The sequence below is a fragment of the Cebidichthys violaceus genome, unplaced genomic scaffold (assembly GCF_023349555.1).
Source record: "Cebidichthys violaceus isolate CVI_PGR_0920_01 unplaced genomic scaffold, fCebVio1.0.p SCAF_11, whole genome shotgun sequence".
NCBI lineage: Eukaryota > Metazoa > Chordata > Actinopteri > Perciformes > Stichaeidae > Cebidichthys > Cebidichthys violaceus.
The window spans coordinates 11,330,789-11,344,926 of NW_027176274.1; the positions used below are offsets into that span (position 1 = coordinate 11,330,789).

The 14,138-nt window shown below is 42.1% G+C and overlaps 1 protein-coding gene across 2 annotated transcripts in view; it reads right to left on the bottom strand.

Moving 5' to 3' along the window:
• Window positions 1-14,138, bottom strand: part of LOC137868181 (FERM, ARHGEF and pleckstrin domain-containing protein 1-like) — a 50,109-nt gene that overhangs the window by 7,615 nt on the left and 28,356 nt on the right. For both annotated transcript variants that reach the window (XM_068704786.1, XM_068704785.1), the window contains exons 7-21: window positions 13,446-13,560; window positions 11,640-11,787; window positions 11,345-11,440; window positions 11,103-11,266; window positions 10,919-10,987; window positions 10,738-10,831; window positions 9,751-9,964; window positions 4,630-4,817; window positions 4,230-4,319; window positions 2,145-2,278; window positions 1,220-1,301; window positions 898-1,135; window positions 658-788; window positions 474-542; window positions 8-97 (exon numbers count right to left, since the gene is read on the bottom strand). In XM_068704786.1, coding sequence (XP_068560887.1) covers window positions 8-97; window positions 474-542; window positions 658-788; window positions 898-1,135; window positions 1,220-1,301; window positions 2,145-2,278; window positions 4,230-4,319; window positions 4,630-4,817; window positions 9,751-9,964; window positions 10,738-10,831; window positions 10,919-10,987; window positions 11,103-11,266; window positions 11,345-11,440; window positions 11,640-11,787; window positions 13,446-13,560 — 1,922 coding nt within the window. The remainder of the gene's footprint in view (window positions 1-7; window positions 98-473; window positions 543-657; window positions 789-897; window positions 1,136-1,219; window positions 1,302-2,144; window positions 2,279-4,229; window positions 4,320-4,629; window positions 4,818-9,750; window positions 9,965-10,737; window positions 10,832-10,918; window positions 10,988-11,102; window positions 11,267-11,344; window positions 11,441-11,639; window positions 11,788-13,445; window positions 13,561-14,138) is intronic.

The window sequence follows — 14,138 nt, forward strand, 5'->3', positions numbered from 1 at the left end:
CACTTACTGTCATGCCATGGAGCAGCAGCTGGCCGTGCACTTTGAACTGATTGGTCGCCATCATCCCTCGACTCGTGTACAAAATGACGTCGTTGAACTATTTAGAGAGGCAGGGAGAGAGAAAGAGAAAAGTAAACTAACACTCTTTCAAACTAAATACCATTGAGGTTGTCTTTTGTTTAAAATTACTAAACTGAATGTGTATCATGCAAACCACTTGTCATAACAACCACAAAGAAAAGATTGAATATAAATTGTTCAACAGCCCACCACAAGGCTCCACCACACATGCACACTTCTACATTTTCTAATGTTCTGAGCAACATGTGGTATTCCTTCTCTAAATTAACTTTAGTAGTTGTAGGACATCTGCCAACACCATCTGAGTGATGTATAGCTGGAAAGGGTGAGATCCCTCCACTAAATAATTTGATTAGTGACATGACCTGATCCAAAAAGAAAGTGGGTGTTACCAGGAAAAACATTCGTTGCTGTAGGCCTTTTCCAGACAGTTTGCTGAGGCAGCCTAACCTGATGAACTCCTGAGAAAGAGGACACGAAAAAGGCATGCATATATTATTTAGACACATACTATACATGGTGTTTGTAGAGAATTTAAAAGCTTTGCCAGTCCATTCTTCCAAGCCTTAAACTCACCCGACCAGGAACAACAAGATTGTCAACGCCAATCAAATCCTTCTTCAGCTCCAGAAGCTTCTGGAAGTTCTCCATCTTGACAAGGCTTCCCTGGAGCTGCTCCACCACCTCGGACACATCTGCCAGAGCAGCTGCAGACCAACCAGGGGCAAGAGATTATTGGAGATAGACTGTTGAGATTATTCTACAGCACCAGAAGACCTAAATGTGCCTCTTTGAACACTGGCCTGAGCGTAGTACCTCTGCAGTCCCTGAAATCCACATGGGTAGCTGGATAATGTTTGCACAGGCGCTCCAGGATCTGCTTGTAGTGACTGAGGCGGTGCAGAGGCCGCAGAATGAAGACGTTGAGGGGGACGTAGCAGACCTTTTGCAGCTCAAAGTCCCTGCAGAGACCCTCCAACCTGCGGGATGCCCTGCATGCCTTCTCCAGTTCCAGCAGAACTTCAGACTGTTTATGCAGGTTTGCTGTCAGGGGCTATGGATTAAGTTGGAATATGGCACACATAAATGAGTATCAATTCATTACTGTAATTACAGATGTGCAAGAGTGGTGCCTCACCTTCAAGCCTTGAAGGTTCTTCAGCATGACATCTCCAATGCGCTGGTAGTCTCCTTTTATGTGAGCATTGGAGCGTCCCTCCCTAAAACAGATAAACATGAGCACATTAAGGAGCCATTTGCAGATCATGAATTATGCTCTACACAAAAGCACTTAAAGCTTCATTGATGATTCAGACGAGCTGTAGTTCATGCAAGTTTGAGAAAAAGATCCACCAGCAGATGTCTCCCTTGAGCATTACTTCTTCCATCACAGGATTCATTCAGAATATTTTATTATTTTGATACAGTATTTTAGCATTCACTTTAGAAAAAAATATCCACACTGTAAAACACATATTTCCTAATCTATGACACCTTTCCAATCATGCTCACAACTACAAAAGGTACAACTCTACCATAATATTTGAGTATGCAAAGCAACAACAACAAAAAGCGACACGTGCATTGCTATATAATTTGCATTAACATTTGAATGTGATTCTTTTCAGCAGAGTTGACTGTAATATCACTTTCAGCTTTAACTTTGAAGTCTAACAATGTGCAGGCAAAATAGCCTTTGAAATAAAAACGCTTCACGGCTGCAGTTAATGGCCATACATTCTGACATGCCGGCTTAATGCATCACTGCCTGCATATCTGTGTGTGTATTAAATAACGCACAACATCATTAAGGAGATCAGACAGCAGAAACCCACAGGCACGAAAAGGCCGGCCGTGGTGCAGCACGACTGTTGCCATGGAGATGATAGCTCCTCGGGTCATCTGAAGGGACTGGGTTGCCCTCTCAGACTAAATGCCAATAAATCTCATTAATATAAAGGGGGAATTGTGATAAATTGGGTTACATCAAACCACCACCTCACTGGACATGTTCTGAACCCTACAGGGACCTTTTTTTTGGAAGTGAAGTGAAATAGTCTCACCACAGAGCCAGCCTCTGCTCCACCTCCCTGAGAAAACCTTCGTGGAACTTGTGCAGAGGCTCGAAGGTGGAGAGGACAGTGTTCTTCAGAGAGTCTGGAGTCGCCTCGTCTTGTCCTACAGCACTCTGGAAAGACTGACATCACAAATACACACACATTCAAGCAAAAAAAAAATCAGGGTATAAAGCAAGGTACTATTTTGTTTTAGGGAAAAAGGGAAAACATCCTGTTTCACGGCTAATGCAGCCTTGGCCTCTCACTGATGCATTTCTTCGGCTGTATGCTACAGCTCAAATACTGTAAATACGACTGAATATTCAAGTCAGCCAAATCACTGTAAAATGAATGTATCCTCATCCATAACATCCTCTTCGCTGGGATTTGGGATGCCATTTTTGCTGTTGGAAACAAAGCTAGTCTCCAGTATAAGCGAAGAGAACAAGGAAGTTCTGTTTTTTAGTGGCATCTAGAACATGCATGCCCGCTGGACTAGACTAGAGACTAGAAGTACAAGCTGGAGCAGCCTGTAGATTTTCCTTGCACCCAACTATGTTACTTTAACATCAAGTGACGCTGCTGGATGGAGGAAAAACTGATTTTGCAGCTGCAAACTCAGCTTTTTGGGTCAATGTAGTACACACTGAGGATTTTATTGCTTCAATCATCTACATGTACATCAACACTGATTGGACATCCACATAAAAGGTAGCAAATTTTCCCTTTAAGGATCCAGACATGCATTAAGTAAAGGTAAAACAAAGTAAAGGTAATAATCTTTCCATTCTACTCCTTGTCCCTCATTAAAATACAGAATATGTATAAATGCAAATGTTTGTCATTTCAAAAGTTTACTGCTAGATACTTCACTTCACATCAGTTCTCAGTGTGTGTGCGCACTGAGGTTTCAAATTGTGGTCATTTTCTGGTTGAGTGAAAGCAACCATGTAACAAAGCTCACTTGGATGGTATGCAAAAACTGTAAGATTGGACAAATCATGGATGAAATTGCGCTGCAATGGTAATCTCTCAATGACATCAGTTAACGCATGTCCTGATTTTCTGGTCTCAAGTTTCTCACAAGCAAAGACTCTTCATATAATGTGTTAATGAAGATTTTCCCAGGATACCACCAAAAGACCTTTATCTGCTGTTACACTTCAGTCTTGTGACGTCCCTAATGGAAGAAGCACACCCAAACACTCTTATCACTATCGCTTCATTAAGTCAGAGGGAAGTCAAACATTGCATGTTGTGTGTTTTGCATGAAAATAGCGTTATTAGGCTGACGTGATGGGAAAGGAAAGTGGGTTTTAGGCAAACATGAGTGTTTCTAGAAGGGCTTGAGAAGAAGGGCCAGCTGTTCTTCGGATGACTTCACCCCAAACAGCAGGACCAACCAGTGCATGGGAAGAGAGACATGGCACACACACACACACACAGCTGTAAAAAGAACGAGGACACGAGCCAACCCAAATATTTATGAAACGTGTGAAAGGCTTCTCTGAAAGTTACATGACAGGAAAAGCTGCAGCCTTTAAAAACGCCAGTGAAAAGGAGTGGTGCATTTTCTCCTGTGCTGAATCAGACAACAGCGGTGCTTCAGTACGGCCTAGTGAGAACATCCTCCTCGTTCGCTGTTGAAGAAGCTGTGTAGCGCACGTTTAATATCCTGTTTTCTGCTGCATTTCCTTTGAGAAACTATCAACTCAAATGGTGTCCATGCTTGTACCCAGCCAGAGCAATTTAAAGGAAGAGACTGAAATGGGGAGTCACATGTAGAGGGAACATGCGGCTGAATCTATCCATCTCTTTAAATACAAACTCAGTTTAGTATTCACAGCCTTGAGTGAGAGAGATAAATGCATTTCAGAGCGCGGGTGTGGGGAATGAATAAGAAATGAAACTGCATCTGCCAAAGTATCCCTGTGTCACTGCCTGTGTCTGTGTTTTGGCGGGCGCTCCGCAGTGGAGCAGATAACCGGAATAATCAATGTTTTCTCCCTAGAGGACAGTGCATAAAAAAACAAACAGTGGAGCAGCGTGTTGGCGAATAGACTTTTCTTCTTTTCTTTTTTTTTTTCTTACCACAGTCACCACCTCCAGGTCCTTCAGATACGTCCTTTCTGTGGTCAACAGCTCCTTGGCGATAAAGTAGGCCCGATCTGTTGGGAACCTCTGCAAAGAGATCACAACAGAGAGGAGACTGTGAGCAAGAACAAATGAACCATCCAACTATAAGCAAGTCTGGCTAGTGTATTGCCTGTGTCACCTATTTCTCTGAGTAGACTTATAGGAAAACACTCAGCTTCAGTCCCTGCGGAGAGTTATTTAGGACATGTAATCTGGATCCAGTGCTATTTTAAGTATGTGATACTGGCTTTGTAGCACAAGTTTAGTAAAAAAAAAACGTAATGCTTTCATACAACAAATCATTGAACCGATTTATTATTGCTTTTATCAACAGAAGTGCTATTTAATCACAAACCTTCCTTCGAACCTCGTCCTCATCGTCAGTGCGAACGCTGCCGGCGTCGTACAGCAGCGGGCTGGTGAGGGGGGACGGTTGTCGGCCGTCGGGACTGTGACTGCACAGCTCCAGTGACTTCTGACCATTGACCATGCCATGTGAGTGACCAGAGGACGCAGACAGGTGAGGGCTGTTGGGCACCACTCCTGCAACCAAAGTGAGGGGAGAAAATACAAAAGTTAGTCATTCAAATAGACACGAAAACACAACAGGAAATCAGATATATTCTTAGCCTTTTGTCTCAGATGGGTGGAGTTTGGGTCACTGAGAGAATTAATATGAAGTCAGTGACACAAGAACAAAGTAAAGTAGTTGATTTGCTGTATAAAGGATCAAAGAAGATTTACTATTGTAAAAATCTAATAATTTTAAAAGCTCCAAACTTCTAAAATTTGCCAATTTTCTCTTATATACAAACATGTAAATGGATATCTTTGTTTTTTTAATCATTGGCTGGACTAAAAAGAAGTCACCTTGGACTTTTTTCATTCTTTTTGGACATTTTGTAGAATAAACTGAAAAAATTTAAAAAAATCTAATTCCACAGACATTCCGGTGACATTGTTATATGAATTACACTCTCCAACATTCAATTCATAATCCAACATGGCAAACATAGCCCCTTGTGAGGCTATGCAGGCTACACCAAACAATCTGAAGTATTAACAAAAACAGTTTGACCCAGGATCAGTCTTGCTCTGCCACAAAAGAAAACTCTGCCTGTATGATTGAGAAATCAGCCATGACTCACTCTACAGTCCAGACATCTCTGGCAGTCTTCCTGCAACATCAATCAATACGCGAGCTGAGACACAAACCAAAGGATGATCAAGAGGAATAGCTCACTTAGTGTCATCCATACTGACAATGTTCACAGAGCTTACTTACTTATTATGTTTTAGCTGCAACTTGCCCACCTTTCTTTCTCTGCTGTCCTCTGGTGTGTCGACACAAACACAACAGTGATCACACGCACACAAACCAGCTCAACGGACCAGCACGACTCTGGAGAGGATTTACTGTGACCTCTACGGAGGGAAGGAGTGGAAACCACAGTACACGTCTACAAGATTACAAGTGAGAATAGAAAAAAACAGCATGGACACAGCTATCCACCAACACTACAAAACTACAGGGAGAGTGAAGAGGAAATCTACAAGGAGCACCAGACAGCAACTAACTGGGGTCTCAAAAAGAAGATTTGGAAACCTCATGTCATAAAGGTGATCTTTATTGACTCTAACAGAACATATATACATTGTTAAAGTCTTGAGAAAAGCAGCATTAAAAGGCCAAAGCCAGGTAACACTGTGAGTGAGTGAGTGAGTGAGTGAGTGAGTGAGTGAGTGAGTGAGTGAATGAGACACTGAAGGGAAAGTGTAGTAAAAGAAGTGTGAACTCATGCATTCCTCAAGACCTTACCTAACATTAAATATAAAACAGATCTTTATGAATGTTAAAATAAACAGCCATTTGTGACCTTTTATGATTTTGTTATTGCTGTCCTGTAAAAGTCAGTTGGTAATGAGAAAACGTGTGCATTATTCAGTCCACGAATGCAACTAAAGTTTAACATCGATTTACTTGAAATAGTGAAACGGTGAGCTGTAAAAATACTGTATATTAAATTCAGTAGCAAATCATACTGCATGATTTCCTAGTCATAACATCTGCTCTATCATCACATTCTCCAGTCTGTTGTCCTAAATTGTGAAATTACAGTGAAGTGACTCAGAGCACTAGCTGTATATTACAGGACATTCAGTACATGCAGAGGGCAGACAGAGCCTGGTTCTGGTGGAGCACAGCATGCATTGGTAAAACACCCTGAAAAAGGTTGAAAAACAAACACGTCTCCCCCACAGACCTGGGACTTTGAGCCGAACCAACACATCTGATGGTTTGGACCAAGTTCACGTACTGGTATTTTCGATGTGATCCAAATGACTTAGTTTTCGTGTGGCGGAATGTCATTCCAGGTGTGCATGAGAGCTTTGTGCACCAGAGAGGGTTTCCTCACACTGCAGTGATCCAGTTACTCCCACAAATAAACATGTTCTCTTTCATAGTAGTAATCTATGTCAAGCTACTTTTTTTTTTTAATAATGTTAATAACCAGGAGGCCGAAATCCTAAATTTAAAAATGTCTACATGAACATGACAGTGAAACAGTTATCTTTTTTGAAGCATGGTCTAGACCTGCTCTACATGAAAAGTGTCTAATTTCTGTTATGATTTGATGCTATATAAATAAATTGTTTTGGGTATGAGGGACCTTTGAAGCAGGCTACTGGGGGGTGCCTATTGGAGTCTTATCATGTTCATGTTGAATAACAGAAGAATTGGAAATTAGCAATTGATCATGTTAAAATATAATGATTAGAATTTCAAAACACATCTGTAAATGAAATGGCTCATAAAGAAAAGAGATCGATCCTGATCCAACAACAAAATCTCATTATGCTGCTTGACGTCAATACTAAAAAGGTCTGGGAGCACAAAAGCAAAAGCAGCCGACAGTGATGGATGAGCCAAGAGACTCGATGCTTTGAGGTGTTGCCCATAATCTGCCTTTCACACATACAGGATTACTAAAACCTGCTTCTAGTTTCCTAAATATCCCCAAGATGCTGTCATCCTCAACCTGACGTTCTATTGGCTCTGGAATAATTATCCATGAGCTGGATCATTGCAGACAAGGTAACCCAGATTCTGGAAATCTTGCTTCTTTCCACCACACAGACTGTAGTGAGCGACAAAACAGGTTCACATGCAGCTCGGGGAAGAAAAACAGAAACAATATGACACTTTCATGCTGACAGACAGAGTGCTTACATTGAACAAAGAAAGAAAAGAAAGAAACAGAAATGTGACATAAAAGATCATCAACAAACACAAATAAACATGAGGGCAAAAGTGCAAAAGAAATCTGGAAAAGTGGTCAATAAATAAAAGTGCAGTGCCATTTTTGCAATATTTGGAAACTAGTGTAGATTTTGTTGACACTATAGCTGTTGGGGGGTTGAGCTTGATACCAACTTACTGAGAGAGAGACACTCGAGCATGAGTCAATGGTGAGCATAAGAGCCATAAACTGTTGTGGAGTGGCTAAAATATGGCTGCAACAGACATTGACCAAGCCAATGCTGCTCTTTCTAACACAATTAGAATGATATTCAAAAGGTATTGTGAGCCTATATTTACTGTTTTATCTCCTGCCAATTCCTGCTAGCTATGTGAATAAAACATGACGTTTCCATTTCAAGTTTGTAAAGAGCAGAAGGTAGTGTAAACATAAACAATATTGAATATCAATCAGGTGTTCATACTGGTATTTGCAGCATATTATTTAGTTTTAACTCCAACACCTTTATAGAGAACTTACTACTCTCACAACAGATCCAAGCCAGATGTAGCATCAAGAGTACCAATAAATGTCTACAAAGTATTTTAGGACCCGTGGATGTACCACAACAAATGAGTGCAAAGTGTATAATGTGCCACATCATACCAACTTAATCAATCTAATAGAAAACAGAAATGTCTGCAGATAATAATGAAATGATACGGGCAGTCATAAGGCATCTGAGACCTAGAAACTGAATGACTCACGCTGTGGTAGACCTTGTTCTAAATGTAAAATGAAGGTAGAGAATGTAAGAAAAAGTGCAACTGTAACGATAAATTTCCCTTCGATCATTCTCAAGTTTAAAAACGGACAAGAACAGAGCCACTAATTCCCTGAAGTCTCTGCAGTTTTTAGTAGCTGTTCAAATCCTAACATGGCACTTGTGTATTTCTGAAAGGACGTGTTAATACAATCAAAGAACTGGGCGGCTGATAGATAAACGTCAAACAAGAAAACCCTGAACATATTCCTTCCTTCTTGAAATCTCGCAAAGGGAAGCCTGCTGATGAAAAAAAGAGTCTGATGCTGGGCTCAAAATGTGCTACTAGTAGGTACTGCTGTGCTTAACTGTGAACATGCAGTGTGGAGATTTGAGTCGTCCTCTGACAGAAATAATCTGTCACCCACTGAACCCTGCTTTTCTTACACCATCTGGACCCAAACTAAACCCTTTAAACTCTCCTGTGGAGATGGTTTGGAGCGGTCTGTGCACTAACAGCTGAAAATCTGTCCACCCTCCTCATCACTGAAGGCATGGCACCCGTCCTCATCTGCCTCCTCATCTAGCTGGAGGCTGCCAAAGGAAAACTTGTTCCTGGGTATAGGGGAAGTGGAGTTAGCCTCTACTGGATTACCAACCATCAGTGGGCTGCCATTAGTCTCCATCTCAGACTCACTGGACTCTGAACCACTGGTAGTGGAGCAGTCATTCATGTGAACTGGGCCCACGTGTGTGACACCAGCCTGCCCTAAGCGTTTCAGCCCTTGACTGGCCCTGGACCTGCCCGCTACTGACAGGCCATTGGCCACCATGCGGCGCTCAAGAGCAGCCATACGTTCAGCCCGAGAAAGGACAGGATGTGATTCTTGCCCTGGGGAGGACGTCCCTTGGTTTGGGTCTGTCTCAGGGTGGTGACGCACTTTGTGGCGCTTTTGTAAGTGAGGAGAGCAGCTTGGGACTGAGGAGTATGTGCCGTCCTCGCAGTGAGGGGGAGCAGAGCTGAAGCCGTTCTGCTCAGCGTAACTGAGGGAACTTGATTGATGATTGTCCATGGCAGGACTGGTGATCCCACTCCTTGAACCCATGTGTGGGGCTGTGAGAGGGCTGCTGCTATGCCTCTCTCTATATTGAGCACTGAGTTCCACCATAGCACCATGGACAGGAGTCTGGTCAACCTTTAGGTATGACTGCTTGAGAGACTCGTCCAAGTCAAGGCTCACGTTGAGCGATTGCTTAGAGGAGGAAGGGGACTCCCTATACCTCACCCTACCAAGAAACTGCTCCTGCTGAGCCCCGTTTATGTTTCCAGAGCCAGACCCACAGCGGAGCATGGGCTGCTCCCTATGACTGTGATTCAACCGTATAGCCTGGTTATATTCACTACCTACATCACTGCAGTCAATGAAGGGGATGGAAGAGCTGTTGCCTTTAGCAGTCTGAGATGCTGGACCTGTACTCAGATGTTCTGGGTGGGTCTGTCGTGTGGAGCCTCTTGTCTCCTCGGTCCTGGACACAGATCCCGTTCTGTCCTCATGGCCGTTTCTCTGGTGAGACGGGCTGTCCCTGGTTGTCCTCGAGGCAGAGGGGTCTTCTGCACTCACCAACACCGACTCCTTCCAATGACGCCGAGAGGGAGAGTCTACTCGGTCCGCGGGAGCACCACTCTGACGGAAAGAGACAGACAATTAAAAGATTTCAAGAGTATAATTATTTTTACTGTTTGATTTGATTGCTAATGGTGTTTTTAATGAATTCTAGCTGACTTGAAGGTAGCCTGTAGAGTTTTTGACCACCTGTAGGGCCATGTGGCGTTGTTTTAATTCTAGCATGCCCAGAGGATCCACATGTACAAGCATATGTGCACGGGGGAGGCAGAATACACATTCCTGCTGATCCGCATTTAGTGGTGGTAATGTGCCAATAAATGTAGCAATACTCTAGCAAATGACAGGAAAAAAGAAGAAGACCCCTAGGCAATGTATATGTAAAGGGTTTAAGGAGTTTTTCCTTTTTCCCATGGGTCCAAGGATAGAGGATGTCTTATGCCGTACAGATTGTAAAGCCCTCTGAGGAAAAGTTGTGATATTGGGCAATAGAAATAAAATTTAATTGAAAATTTAATTGAATTGTAAACCTGACAAGGGCACTGAACCTTTGCGGTCCAAGACGTTCTTCTATTCTTTAGTACAAACTGCAGTGACCAGAGGTGTGACTTCATCTCTGAATAGGACTTCAACAGGAGGTTTGACAGCCGTTTTAGCACTGTGGCAGGCTCAGGCACTGTCCTGCTACGTTTCTAAAACTAAACCAGGTACTATTGAGGCTTTTTGTTGTGTGAATGGAAGCACAATATAGTGACCATAATAAGATTCTTATGGTGACAAACAACGCAGATAATTATCTGCTGTAAATGCGCTAAAGACACTGAGTCACTCACTTCTGTTGGCACTTCATGGTGGCGTGGACAAGGCAACGGCGACAGGCGGATATTGTGTTGGACCCGACTGTTGTGTTGGACCCGACTGTGTTTCCTGTCAGACAGGATGTTGAAGGTCAGTGTTATACACTCTGAGCACTCTCGCCTAGACCAAATGTGTCAAAAATGTCACAGCCTTTACCTTTCAAACGGGATCTTTTTAAACTCAGACTCCCTCACATAATCAATCACCTGCTTCTGCGTGCGACCGCTGTAGAGACAAGTGGAGGAGAGATGATAACTCTTGGAGAGCTGTAGTATGCGGAGACAGTGTTGTGTGGCTGCAGTCTTGAGATTCAGAGAGCAGCTTTATGATGCAAACTCACCTGAATCTGAAGGAGGAGCCTCGTGTGAAGAGCACAGGTTTGGGCTTAGGCTTCGGTTCCTCAAAGAGGCGGAAGAAGGCGTGGTATTCGACACAGATCTTCCAGAAGACTTTACAGCAATCCCTGCTGCCCATCATAAACTCCAGAGTGTCCTGATATGAACTCTGGGGTACACATAAAAACATAATTTACACCACCAAACACTAATGGATTTTCTATATTACACTGTGCGATTCACTTACATTGAGATCTGGCCTCAGCTTGATGAGGAAACGTTTCCTTTTGAAGCTCAGTTTACGCACTTTAGACCAGTTGAAGGCGTTAATCTTTGTGTGCCCCTACAGTGATGAAAAATAACTTTTATATCTCAAGCTATAAAAAAATACATAACATTTTTACCACTGAACATATCTTCTGAAGTGAATTTAAAGCACAAATGACCCACAAGTTTTCATCCCATCTGTACCATGCAGACGACTTATTACACCAACCGCCCTTAACACACCACGCATTCGCCTACAAACTTGTGTGACTGACCTGAAGGACCAGGACACCAGTGTGCGCCACAGCCAGGCTTAGCCTCGTGCCCTCACGATCCTTGGCAGGGTGGAGGCGAATCCCATACATCTCCAACCTGCGCGCCACTTCTAGTAACTGATAGTCTGATTCTGCTGGTGTTTGACCTCTAGCAACACAAAACACAACAGTTACAAGTTAAAGAATAAGGCTGGTGATGTTTTGTATTATCTTTATTGTCAAATAATCCCATGAAAAGATAAAAATCAACAAACAATGCATGCCACTAATAAGAGTTTTTGTGTAGTAAATAGGCAAATAAGCCACACCAAGCCACTGCTGCACATGTGTCTTCGTTACCATGAATGTGGGCACTGTAGTTTATTTGAGTTCATTCTATACACACCATCCTGCACCACATGTGTAGTAATCCACAGCTGAAAATAGTCCTCAACAAATGCACTATTTAATTACATTTCCGTCACATTTGCAATAAACTACAGTGCCCATCTGTGTTAGTAAACCACTAACCCTTCTTAAAATGTTTTTTTTTAAGATTCATGTGTAGGAGTAACTGGGAACTGAGAGCCATGGAAAGGGCAGAGAGTTAGGAAGTATCGAGTGTTAGACTAGCTCATTAGATTTGTTGAAGAAATATACATATAGGTATTTGAATGTAAGGAAAAATATAGAATAAAACAGAATAACAGCTAAATTATCTTTTAATGTATTGGTATTGTACAAAAGTATGTATTTTTAAAAGGCACTATAGCAGTGAGGGTGACACAGCTAAATTAAAAGAAATAATCTTACTTCCAGGTTTTAACACTTTGACTTAACAAGTGCACACTGTAGTATTCATTATCCTTTCAGCAACTTTTTGGACAAATAAATTAAATCCTAGCTTTTCGTTCTGCTGTGTGTCTCACTAATTGAGGTGAAAAGACCAAGTCTGAGTGGATCCAGGTTTCTAGTGTTTATCTGAGTTTTTGGAGCAGTGGTGGAAGGTTGGGGGAAGGGTTGCAAATACTAACAAACTTTCCTAATTCTTATCAGTGCATAAGCCTTCCTGTTTCCTGTGTGGTACTTAATAAGAGATTTAACTCTGCATGGCACCCAGCTGAAAGAACTGCAGTTACAGTTATCAACTATAATGAAGCCTTGGTTGGAAAAGGGGCAGGTGAAAAAGAGCAGTCAAATCTAATGGAGCTCCTTTCGTGTAGCAGCTGCCAACTGTGAGTCCACCTCTGGCATGGTCCACTGTAACGTAGAGGTGAGACAAGGGTTGGCAATGCAAACGGATTCAAATACGTGCGCTGATGAGGACGTTTTGAGGGAGGATGGAGGGATGAGATTTGGAAAGCCTCCAATAATATACTCCCAGCAGCACACAGTAAACTTGAGGCTGATATTTCACCTCACACAATCTCCTGCATCAAACAAGTAAGAATAGGCTCTTAAAAAATCTGTTTTGAACCTATTAACCCAGCTCACAACAGCTGTGTGACTCATTTGGTAGGTTGTTGCCAAACAACTGACAATGACTAGCTTTTCTAAGTTGATCTATGATAAAGAACTTTTGAGAAAGAACCCATTCATTTGATGGTTGATTTCCTGAACATGTTACCGGTATAATAAAACTACGGTGGGACACACACAAGTTCCGAATCAACTGATCCTGTTCAATGGTGAAGAGAATAATTGTTTTTCAGTCATTGTTTTGGTGATGTTATGAAGAGAGCTAAAAAGCAACTATGACTGCATCAAATAAATGCCTTATTTAAAGATGTGTGCACACCTCACAGTACTCCAGTTGCAGAAACTCACATATTCTTTGAGTGAAACTCCATGATCTTGTCAATCAGGGGCATTTGATCTGGGATGTAGTTGTTGTTGAGGAGGTGTGACCGGCACTGGCTCTCCTCAAAGTCCCCAATCTCAGCTGAAGAGTGAGGAAAGGAAAGGAAAAAGTTCATTTTATTGTAGAAAAACCTGCTACAAAATAATGATGTGTGCAAAATTAGTAAGTAAAAAACAACATTACAAGAGACATATCATGCCCATTTTCAGGTTCATATATATTGTTTGATTGTAGTAGAACACATTTACATGCTTTAGTGTTCAAAAACATAATTTTCTAATACCATCTGCCTTAATATACTTGTATTCATCACTCCCAAAAAAGCCCAGTCTGCTCTTATTGGCTTAGAAAAATGGTACTTTTGCAAAGGTACTGTAGGTCTCAAGTCGTGGGCAGTAGATTTTGAATGAGCCTGCAAGTGACATATGAAGGGGAACCAGATTTGAATGGCTTGTTCATTCACGTGTTTTCTGATCTAGGCAGTCCACAAAAAACTGACTGGGTTGTTTTATTTCACAATTAGGCACTGCAGATACCCAAATGTTTGTGCACACAGAAAAGAAGTTTTTCCCGATATGTCCCTTTCAAAGGCCACCAGAATAGATTAAATGCTCCTTGGCACAGATTCACCAATTCTCTGAACTCTACTGGGATGAACA